At 41.4% G+C, this 12230-nt stretch overlaps 1 protein-coding gene across 1 annotated transcript; it reads right to left on the bottom strand.

Moving 5' to 3' along the window:
- Positions 1-1772: 1772 nt before the first annotated feature.
- Positions 1773-9625, bottom strand: LOC116048009. The gene is made up of 5 exons (XM_031297086.2): positions 6600-9625; positions 5471-5704; positions 4136-4292; positions 2869-2998; positions 1773-2563 (listed from the first exon to the last, which is right to left on the bottom strand). The coding sequence occupies exons 1-5, from the start codon at positions 9575-9577 to the stop codon at positions 2376-2378; spliced, it is 3687 nt and encodes a 1228-aa protein (XP_031152946.2). The 5' UTR covers positions 9578-9625; the 3' UTR covers positions 1773-2375.
- Between the last annotated feature and the right edge of the window lie 2605 nt (positions 9626-12230).

Raw genomic sequence — 12230 nt, 5'->3', positions numbered from 1 at the left:
GGTAAGCTGACTGGCTAGAGCCAAAGGCTTTTCTATTGCCCCTCATGTCCTCTACTAACTAACAAGCTTAACTCCAGTGTCTCTGATCCATATTCTGTGAGCGTAGAAGGTGCTAAACATAACCAAACAAAAAGAGAGTGGGGGGGGCACTGAGGTTGTTTAATCTGCTATGTATGCCTACGGTGGTAAACGCTGGCATACGTAAGCTGTGTGTTTACTCAAACATTAATTGGTTCCTGTGTATCTCTCAAGAGCATTGAACGTTTTTTAATCAAATCCTCATTTTATTCTGATATTTTGCTACTATATTTGCAGAATTCTAAAGATGCAGAGATACGTGAGAGAGAGTGACAGCACTGTGAATATGACCTAGTCAGCCAAAGAAGAGGATGTCTAGGATTTGCTTGTGAGAGGAAAAAATTGTAATATGATTATATATTCCTCTTTTGTGCACTGGTTCAAATCTATTTCATCATCTCATTTTGAAACCTTTGTCTGCTAAACCTCACTCAATATACAGCAGTATCTGTTTCCATGGATATAAATATTTTTGGATAAACTTTGCCTGCTGTGTTGACCTTGATTTACATTCATTAATTTCTATGATGATGATGGTGAAATACCTCCTGAAGATTCTGGCTATAGCAGCCCCTGCTAGCACAGGGCTCAAGGAGTTATGCTTACATAGTTAAATTGCACCTTTTGGTGAAAGCTGTGACCAACCAAATGAAAAGCATCTTTTATCTCATCCCAAATGCCCTTATTGTATTTTCTGTAGGTACTCTTTCTGCAGGTACACCTTATAGCTGTTTTGTGATCCTTTTTCTGTGAATAGTTTACTGCTAACCAAGCTAGCCATTACACTAGCTTTCTAAAGCTAATGTGTTGCTTACTTTGTTGATTTTTCATTGTTGATTCTTTTCTTCCTGGAATGAAGCACAATGTAATTAATTTGACAGTTACTGTTGGGTTATGCTAGGACTAGGACTAGTTTTCTAGAAATAGTAAGGCAAGAAATAGTGTGTAGCTGTTTTGAACGGCCAGACTCAAATGCAGGGCGATCATAGAAATGGGCCTAATAGCCTAATCATTTACATATGGGGATAAAGGCACACCTATTTTAGACAATCTTCTCTGTAAGGCATTGATAGTGTTGCACTTAGTTGTAAACCCAAAAAGTGACATTAGTTGTGAAACGAATGAAAAAAGAGAGCTTGAACCCTGCTTCCTTTTTTTCCTATCAACACTTGCCCAATCACTACGTGAAGTGGGTGTGAATGTCAGATTGTCGGATTCGGGAAGTCACAGATAACGTTTGACGCAACATGATGCATGACATTGTTTTTAAGTTTTGAATCACTATTACTGAATTGTTGAAGTTGTCCAAGACTCTTTCCCCAGTTTCACAATTGCTACCAGTGAAATCCACAAAGGCCAACTGCTGCATTCAACCTCTATTGGAAGTGTGTTAAGCTCAGCTGCATAGCTGTGGGCCTGCACACATAGTGAGAAAAGAAGAATCACAGTGTTATAAGTACATTATGTTCTTTCACTGATAACCTAAACATGAATGAGGTATGTGATGTGAGAAATAATAGAAATAGTCAACTTTTCCCATTTTATATTATTTCATTGTAATGATTGAGGATCCAAGTCAGAAATTCAGAGCATGAATTGAAGTCACAGTCAATAATGATCATTCATTCTTCCTGACAGGCAGAACAAAAAAACAGTTTCTTTCTCTGTAAAGGAACTGTTATATAGGCTATATATTCATTAAAGATGAACCATTTTTGCATTATTTTCCATTATCATATTACAATATTTTGATGCAATATGATGTCATTTTGATTGATAAAAAGAAACCGCATTGCAGAGGGTTTGTGTAGGTTTTCTTGCGATAATAAATGAGCTTGAATTTTCTCTAACCCAATGAAAGACATTTTCACTAAACAGTCGATCACAGCGGCTCAATATAACTGTCAAGCCACGAATGCATGCATTATATTAAACCAGTATTAACAAGCTATCAATATCCAACTGGGATACAAAGAGTATTGACTTGTTGCCACTGAGGGTAAATAAAGGGATCAGAGCAGTTTTTCTATTTGGGGATGGTGTTTATTTTCAATGAATGATAATAGACTGCTCATGGTTAAGTGTGAAATTTGACTGCAACCGCAGTGTCACCTTTGAGAGGTGTGAATTGTATTGCTTCTCATCGTCTAGTCTGGTCTGTACCGGCTAATACGACCTCCCGCCTCTGCTCTACAGTTAATATGATTGACTGCTCCACTGTCTGTTGACTAATGTATTTGTCGGCAGCTATTTTGGTGAAGACGTGATCAGTCTAATTGGCAATGGTTCCTCCTTGGTCACGGTAGGATCAAGTCACCTCCTGGGCGCAGACAGCCACAGCAGGCGGATGGTGGAGCTGCCGAGTGGAGCAGCCAGATTGCCCGGCGACGGTAGGCCAGCCACACCAGCAGCAGCATCACTGTGACAAGAGAGGAGCCAACCACCAGGCTGATGATGACCAGAACCAGGTCCAGCTCTGATGGGTCTGAAAATCAAAACAGAGAAGGCGTCTGACTTGAGGCTACAGCCACGATTTGTTTATGCACTATCCTCATGAAGAAAAGAACTGTTTCGACTTGACACTAAGACAGAGAAGATGCGCTTGTAGAGTAGCTTTCCATGATAAACCCTATATATGTGCACACAAAGAGCAACTTATACGTCTCATCTCCCCCAATGCTATAGATAAATGGCATGGTCATCGCTCATTTCCTGTCTTGCAGCATCTCACATGCACGCTGTGTTATCTCAGAATAAATGTTTTTGTTTTCAGGCACAGCTAATAATTACCTATCTCCCCTGGGAAGGTAGAATTGTTCACTTCTTTCAACATTGGACCAAATGATATTCGATTCCTGAGATTGGTAACAACAGCCTCTGGACCCTCTAAGGAAAATGCATTCCTCTGCTGAAGGCACTGCTATAAAAAGACAAGGGAAATATGTAGCATGTGAGTATGAAAAATGACAGAGTAGTAAGGTAATTACCTTTTTTGGAAGAAGGATAGTGTTCCTGTTTATCATAAAAAATAACTAGAACAATGCACAGAAATAGTAACTGAAATAATACAGGTGCAAATCTGATCAAGTATGTCTAAACACCTGTTTACCTTTGTGGTAGTTTTTATTTTAATGAAAGGGCAGGAACAGAAATCTGGAAATAGGCTTTTAACTTAAAAGCAACAGTCTTTCTTTTAATCTAAGCGGCCCACTCTGAGTTGGAGCAGTTCAAACAAAGTAGTTCAGAAATAGCTCATATTTAAAAGAAATGTTTCAGGAAAAATATGTAGCCTGACGTCAAGTGCCAAGAAAGAAACACCTTTTTGAGGCATGAGGGGGAAAAAACGATCAATGGAAGCACACAGACAGTTGCGGATTATGTGGAAGAACGTTTAAACTGACCATTGCCCACAGTCGATACTGAAACATGAGGATACACTAGGAACCTCATCAGAGAGCTGTAGAAGTGGTCTACAAAGGCAGACATCAAAATGAGTCTCCAGAGGTTATCCGCAGTTTCACCTCTGCCCTATAACGTGTATTTGTCAGATGATTCAGTTTATAAATCAGAGACCTTGTTCCCACAGCAGCAGAAGACAGTAGTTGGTATCAGCGTCCTTTGCTGCAAGTATATTCTGTAACTTTACAAAGACCTTATCTGACCCCTTTAGAGTGCAAAATGACATGACAGATGGTTTAGGCTGGGCGTCTTTGGCTGTCAGCCTGAGTCAGTACATCTCACTCAAGAATGTGGTCTCTGGCAGGCTATTTTAATAACCCTGCACTCTCCCTTTTCACTTCTAATTTAGGAAAATTATGTATCCTCTTACTTGAAAATAATCCTCCTTCCTCTCTTCCTAGTTTTTCAGTCATATTCGGCCATATATTAATTTACCTCTCTCCAGTTCATCACCCCCCCCACCCATTTACATCAACCTGTTCACTCCTCATCTGTTTTCACAGTGTCACACCCCGTGTCACTAAATTTAAATCACTCTCAGCTGCTCCTTCTCTCGCCCTTTCGCGTTGATTACACCATGCGTCCACTGCAGTCTTACCCTTTCACAGTCAGATTGGTTCTTCAGGCAGACACTGAGATCACAGTGTAGGTACACTACGGAGTAATTAATCCTTTGGAAGAGACTGATGGTGAAGCTGGCACTGGTTGACAGGGCACTGGGCAGCAGTGTGATCCCCGCTGGCTCTGCTGCTAACCTGAGGCCCCAACACAAACACACAGTAAAACCTTATAGCAGGATTGCTTATTGCATGGAAAGCAAAAATGGTAAAACTTCGAATATCCTGCGGGAAAAGTGAAACGGCTGTCACAAGCCATTAAATCTGTATTAATCAATAACCACGAAAGCAGGAAAAAAGGCAGCTTGCCATTCATATTTTATATTGAGCTGAAAGTTTAAGCGAAATGAAACCATTGGTAAAGGTCAGCTTTCACTTAATGTTGCTGTCAGATTAGTATCATTACTCATGCTGCATAATGTGAATAGGTTATGTATTTGAATTCAGCATTATCATCTAGAATGTATTCACCAGTATGCTGATGGCAAGTTTACTTTTATGATTTCAGGGTGACAAATGTTTTACAGTCTCTCTTCATTCTACCTCGAAGACATATTAAAAAGATTTGTCCTAGGTGTTCACACTTTTTAACAAGTGTTCTGTTCAGATACACTGTAAAAGTCAAACAGACTATTCACAGTTTGACATATTTTAGATGCATTTATACCGCTGCCTTTCTAAGTGTGCAGGAGCAGACTGAATTTCTATCTATCTGAGTGATGCTGGCTCAGAGATAACACCATCAACCTTCAGCGGTCCTCTGTTTACCCAGCAGAGAATATTCAGCTCTTAGAAATGAACCTGCAACTCCCTTGATTGATGAATTATAATAACACTGTTTCTCTAGTAAACAGGTTTGTAAGCAATGGCAGTCTGGCTAGGTTGTGTTGAGGCTGTTACATAGGTTGAAAAGTTGCATTATTCATGCATGCACTCCTATTATATGTTTTTATAAAAACCAAAAGTCAGGTTTTTACCATTTATTTTGAAAACCTCAGTTCAATTTCTATTATATGAAGAAGCATTTGAAAATAAAAAAGCCAACTAGGAAAGACTCAGTGCATGCTTTTCTTTTCATGAAATACAGTCCAGATGGCTGCACATAAATCAGTAAACGTACTGTACATTTCCCACTGTGTACATCCTGTATTTGCTGCCTCTGCTCGTCTATATTTAGTTTTTAATATTACAGATTTTTGAGCTGCTTCTTTTTGCCTGAAATAAGCCCTTTTACCTTGAAATAAACACAGCAAACACTACCCCTCTTAACGTAAAACAACAAAACCTCTTCCCATTCACTTTACTTTCCTGTGTACCTGGAGAAAAGGCAGCAGGTAGAGTTGCTGAGGTCAGGCTGGATGGTCGGGGACAGGCAACATGAGGTGACCTCGAGGTTTACCCGACTGTTGTTTGTCTTCAGGTTGATAACCACTCTGAGGTTCCCCAGGGCAGGCACAGAATCCCCAGGCTCTACACCTCCACCTAGGTTCAGACTCATCTCTGCTGTGTAGTTCCCACTGCCACACAGATCATCTGAAACTTCTGTTACACTGGAAATATAAAACAATGGTATGTACATACAGGTCCATATGTTATATTACTGCTGACCATGGAAAAAAGTTAATGTTTTAGCAGAAGTTTAAGATTAATTTCTTACCCTCCAGGCAGCAATTAGTTTCCATCTGTTTTGCTGTACAATGAAAATCAACTCTGGAGAACTGAAACTTGCTGAGATGTAATCTATCACAGTGAATGATTTCACTGCTTGGATCCTGGATTTCTGACAATTCAGATTAGCTGCCAAACAGCATCGTATTCAATGTAAACAAGAATCCACAGTCTTAAGCCACACAGTGGTGCTTTGAGCTAACAGTTATAATGTTTACCATGTATCATATTCACCAGCCTTGTTTAGTGTGTTAACATGCTAACAATTGCTAATTAGCACTCTACAAAGCCATGACTTTTGCAAGTATTTAGTGAAAATCCAAAGACCAAAGAGCTGGTTAAAAAAAAAGCTGCATGAAAAGTTAAGGGATTGCCAAGGTTATGGACTGACCAACTCGCCTACATTGCCGTTCCAAGAGCGGCTAAAAAATGACTAAATTCACAAACCTGTTCACGATATCCATGTTATATTGTTTTTCTTCCAGTTTTGATCCCCGAGCACCATGGCAACTCACAATGTTAATGCTTATAAGCAGCAGACTCGTCAATATTGGATTTAGGAGTGGCCTAAATGCATCATCAGGAAGCATTTTCAGAACTGCACCTGCTCATAACATGCATTACCATGAGACTATAACAATTAAGGGAACGTAGAAAGCAGTTCACTGTGATGGATGATCTACTTAATAGCATAATTTGTGCAAAATCACCAGTATGGTTCTTTAATTTGTTAAAGCATGATTAATAGATAATGCTGGAATAATACAATAAGATTACCCAGAGAGATAAAGATGAGGTGAGGTCTGTCTCCTGTGTTTGAGCCTTGGCAGCTCTGACTCAGACTCTGGCAGTAACAGCCTGCGCCCAGACTTTTGTACTCCTGGCTCTTCTTTAGCCACAGCACGCGCTGACCTGGTGGCATTTTGTGCCTCAAATATCTCAGCTTTGGCTGCTCCTCTATTTAATTGTGTTTTTATACTTTTTTCAGTGAGCAGTGTCCACTCCGTAGTCTTTACAGTGCTATGTGCAGTAGTTGCTTCAGATAAAGTGACCTCTGTTGCAACAGCCTCCTGAGTTTTAGAGGTCTCTCTGTGAGAGTGTATTTGTATTGTTTTCTCTACAAGTTCCCCACTGCTCTCCAAATGATCAGTTTCAAAAAGTACTCTCCATGTTTCAACTGTCAAACTCTTGGCCTTTTTTGACGTAGTCTCTTCAACAGTGGCGTGGTCATGGTCAGAATTACTGGTGGCTGGTGAAAGCACTGCATGGTTGGTGGCCTGTGGTGTAGCCTTTCCAGGTACAGGACGGTCAGTGCTACAGTTGCCATTTTCTGGTTCTGTGTCAGGACTGTGCACTGCATTTAAATGATCTCCTGCTGTGTTTCCGGCCTGTGTTTTATACATCGTCTCTAGAGCGATATGATCAATCTCACCTGTTTCAGTTGTCACGCTTGACTTAGTGCAGCAAATCTCTGTAGGCAAGATCCCCTTAGGTGGTACAGAATCAATCACAGCCCCAAGTATCTTTTCAGGTAAGGCTTGTTTCTTATGTTGGTCTGCTCTGTCCAACCTATGTACTGTAGGAGTCATCTCATGTTTAGGATGTTTAGATTCAAAAGCAGTCCTTGTTGTCATTGTTGTTGTGATATCTTTAAATGGTGAATTTTCAACTCTTTTCACCATAGTAGACGTTGTGTCATGTACCCCTTTAGCTCTGTGAGCGGCTTTTAGCAAACCTTGAACACTCTTCCCCAGGTCATTGATAGGACGTGTTATTGCGAGCACACCAGGCGGGACATGCTGGTTTTGTTTGATCGCCTGTACAGAAATTTCACGCACAGACTGCTCTACACTCTGTCTTTCTGTTGTGTTTGTTCTTCTCACAGCAGGGGGGGGTTTGCCAATAGTGGCAGTTGTGGGAGGCTCTCTCAGCGACAAAGGCTCAGTATGACTATTGGACTGTACCATACGTTCAGCTTGTGCAGCCTGAGATGACTTTGTAATAACAAATTGCACACTCTCACTAGTAGTCAGCGCTGATTCATGAGCTTCTGTGGAGACAATGAGACCACTTGCACTAGCAGTTGGTGCCAGAGACAAAAAATCATTGGTTTTAGTATTGGTTATCTGAAATTCAGAAGTGACATTAATAATCCGGTCAGCAATCTGCTGTGTGGATATGTTGTGGACCTTAAGGTGACTTCCTAAATTAATTTGTGGGTCAGGGGGAGCATTGTCACCTGCAGTGGCCTGTGGTGTGAAAGGGTCATGTTGCTTTTCAGTTGCATTAAGCTTAATATCAGAAATAGCAATGCTCGTCACATCATTAGCCTGTATTTGGGGTATTTTGGGCAGACTATCTGACTCAACAAATGCAGTGGTGACAGTTCGATCATTTGCGTCAAGCACAAGTGAAGCAAAATCATTTGTATCAGGCAGAAAATCCTCATCTATTGCCTGGTCAATCTTGTGAGTGATCTGAATTGCAGACATGATGGGCTGAGTGCTTGTTTCAATATAACCTTCTAACTGGGAAAGATGATTATTCTCAAGGGTAGTTTTCACTGTATTGTTTGCATCACCACTGCCATCTGCATTGAACAGGTCATTGCGCTTGTCATCATTAGTGTTTTTTAGTGCTTGTTTCCCAGTCTGTAATACAGACAAATAGTTGAGTTCCTCAGTGGTACTAGCATGGTGTTTACTCCTGTCAATGGTTTGTGCTATAAAAGGGGACCTGTTCTTTTCATCTTTGCTCTCTGCCATCTGCTTTGTAACTCCCACGGTCAACATCTTTAGCACACTGTCATTCTCCTCAGTTTCATTTTCCTCATCAGCAGTCCCTAACAAGGACTCCGAATGGCCACTTCCGCTATTTGCATATTCACTGTCAGAGTTGTGCCTCAATATTTCTTTTTCTGAAGCCGATCTTGTTAGCCCCATTAGGCTATGGGTGCCAGGTAAACTGTCATCTCCAAACAGCATGAGATTTGGCAGCGGTGACATGTTGCTGAGAGGAAATTGATCGTTATTTGCTTTAGGGCTCATCGATGCCATTAGGGTCTGCACCAATCTCTGCTCATTATCATCAACAGGAGCATGCAGAGCATCTGAATGGGCTGTCTTCTCTAACAGTTTAAATGAGCATGGCTGGCCTGAAGACATGTTAAAGATTGAAGAGGGGGACTGACTTGTCTGAGGGGCAGATCGCCTTTGGTGAGGCTGGCCTATGGAGGTGTGGGCCACAGATGACAGGGCTGAGGCTATGGCTGGCCTGGTAGATGAGTAATTATACATCTGCTGGATCGGAGCAGGATTCACTGAAGTATATGTATTTACTTCTTTAATCATGTTCAAGTTTAAAGGGTCCTTGACACTAGAATCAAATATACGCGCTGGTATAATGTGTGCCGCTTGCTCTCTCTCATTCGTAGTCTGTAAAAGTGAATTTTCTTTCGAAACCAAAGTACTGAATTTATGATCTGAGATGCTGTGAATAATTGATACGCTGAGAGTAGAGCTATTTGCTGTAAAGTGGGGCTGAGCTCTCGGGAACTCTGTTGTGATTGCCAGTCGTGGGGTGGTGGGTTGTTTGAGCATATTACTGCTACTTTTTAGTACAGGATGAGCTGATTTAGTTGCAGTGCTGTGCGGGGAAATTGTTGGCTTCAACGCATCGCTAGATTTTGAAGTGCTAAATCCAAATGCGTGAGAGAGTTGTGGGACAATTTTTGGTACAGCAGTGACAGAAAACATAGACTCAAAAACTTTGTTCTGAGTACTTTCTTTAGTACGTGAAGACGTAGCTCCATGCTTTGTAAGCATAGCCCTGTGTTTAATCTCTGTGTGTGGCTCTTTGGGAAAAGATGTCATTCTTGATAGTTTCGGGCTCTGGGATTGCATTGTTGAGTGTAGTGGTCTGTGATTGCTTGTCACTTCGTAGGAAAATGGCTTATTGGTCATTTCCACAATTTTTGCAATACTTTCCCCTGGATGAATGCCTTTGTGCTCAGGGGCTCGCAGCTGTTTAATCAAACTGTGGCAGGAAGACAGGTTTGTAACAGTGTTCCCTTTGTCTCTGTAATGTTCTTTGGAATTAGTAGTAGGTCCAAGGGGAACATTTGTCATGTCCTCTCTCCCAATTTCTCTGTTGTGTTTAATGTCTTCCTCACTCGCTTCTACCTCTCTTCTAGCCTCTGCTCCTATCGTCGTCGAAGACTCTCTCTGTTTTTCAGTTACATCTTTGGTGGAAGTCTTTGTCACAGCTTTTTCTTCAGCACCTGCGTCTCTTACTCCCCCTTGTCTTGGATCTTTGTCTTTTCTCAAAGTTACATCCTCGTCTCTTATGGTCCCTCCACCTTCCTCTCTACTTGTCTTGGCCTCTTGCTCTGCCATTTTATCCTCCTCTCGCTCTGTATTTCGATTTATCTCTACTCCAGTATTAATTATACTTTCTTGTTTCCCGCTGTCCGTCTTATCTGATCTCAATAATTCTTCTCTTTTGTTTACCAACTTTTCATCGTCCCTGCTCTCTTTTTCTTTCAGCAACTTTAGTATGTCTTTTGTCTCTTTAATTCCTTCACCCTGGTTGCCCTCTATCTTGATAATCTCTTTGTCCTCATCTTCTGCAACTACAGTCAACACCTGCTCATTTTTATCTCCCGGCTTTAGATTGTGGACTATTAGTGCATCTGTGATTAAATCCTTGTTATATTTTACAAAAGGTTGCTGTGTCGGTGCCTCATGGTTATCATTGCTAACATCAAACGTCCTCTCCTGAGTGATTTTTGATTGACTTCCTAAAGGTGCGCTCATTGTCAGTCTTTCAGAGAGTAACCGGCTTGATAGTGTTGTTAGAGTCAACATGGACACGTCATCATCAAGGTCCCGTCTTGATTCGGAAAAAAACAACTTCACAGGCACAACAACTTTTCTTGTTGACGAGGTTGGAGTTTGTGGTTCATTCGCTGGTCCTGAGGGATCAACAAAAGACTGTTTAACAATGCTGTTTACAGTGTTAAATGTCTGAGAATCATGTTTGTCTGTTGGGTGTCTCTCTGTAGTTACATATGTAAACTTGATGGCAGAATTCTTTAGTAACAAAGTTAATATGGGTTCTTTGGTCTTAGAGCTTAGTGTAGCTGTTGTTTGGCTCCTCGCCACAGAGATCAAAGAATCAGCTCTACCTGTCAGAGTGTGAGACTCAGGATTTTTGACTGCAGAAGTGCTTGGCCTACTAAGGCTGAATGATGCTAGTGCACTGGAAGCTTCGATCGATCTCATTCTTTGAGTTGGATGTGATTCAGCGCTTTGATCACTACCTTCTGGAAAAACACTTTTCTGAGTGCTGGTGGGAGTTTCAGCGACATCAGTCGAATTGCTGACTGACCCGCTGCTGAAGTCCAAAGTTTGGTTTTGGACAAATACATTTTTGAAGTTTGTTGAGAGACTGTGGGAAGCATTTTTATTAAGCTTACTGAAATAAATCAATTTTGAATGCGGGTCCCCGATGCTCACCTTTTTTCCAAGCATCTCTTGTTTCCTCACAGTATAGAGTGACTTTGATGAGCGATAAAGCGCTGGGGTTGTTGAAATCTGTCTCTCTGTGACTAAGGTTTCACTTGAAGAGGTGTGCCCCGATTGTTTCTTGGTGTCTTTTTGTGTTGCTGATGACATCTCAGCAAGAGACCGTGTGTCAAATGCAACCGTTCCTGTATCTAAGAGAAAAGATTTGATTTGGGAGTCGTTCAAAATGCTTTGACTATGATTCACAGTTTTATTGTAGGATAAAGGAGGAAGTATCGGGTTGTAAACCAGCTGTTCCCTCACAGCAAAACTGGAATGTGTGGTAATGTTTTGCTGACTGAGTTCTCTGTTCAGAATGTCTTCTTGTTGTCCCACTTGAGGGTGTAAACTGGGTAATGAGGATGTAAATGGACTGAAATCTAAAGCGAGCCCCTCTACACTAAGAGAGTATGATGAGCCATCGGGTGACAGTGCAGGCAGAGCCACAGATTTCTCAGTGGACACCGCTCTTCCATCTTTCTGGCAGGTCAAACACAAGTTTGTCAAGGTGTTTCCTCTCACTGAATCTTCTGCTGTATCGCTGCGGAAGATGGATTGCACTGTATCAAACGGATACTCATTCCTTTCCAGGTTTGAAATCCCCTTAGCGTCCTTGACTTGAGATTGTTTGTCATTATTGTCATTACGCAGCACAGCCAGGTTATCAATTACACGAGAATGAGATGCAGATAGGATTGGAGCTCCCGGCCCTCTGTCAGCAGATGTGAGAGTAACAGAGTCAGTGTTTCTCTGATTCCTGTTATCAAGCAGAGTGTGAAGCCAAAGAGAGGCTTTCAATGCATCTGTGGACAAATAGGCCGCTGGCTCGGAGGTGCCATTCATC

Source organism: Sander lucioperca, chromosome 5 (assembly GCF_008315115.2).
Source record: "Sander lucioperca isolate FBNREF2018 chromosome 5, SLUC_FBN_1.2, whole genome shotgun sequence".
NCBI classification, from domain to species: Eukaryota; Metazoa; Chordata; class Actinopteri; order Perciformes; family Percidae; genus Sander; species Sander lucioperca.
The sequence above is the reverse complement of the archived record's forward strand: the minus strand, read 5'-3'. Positions and strand labels throughout refer to the sequence as shown.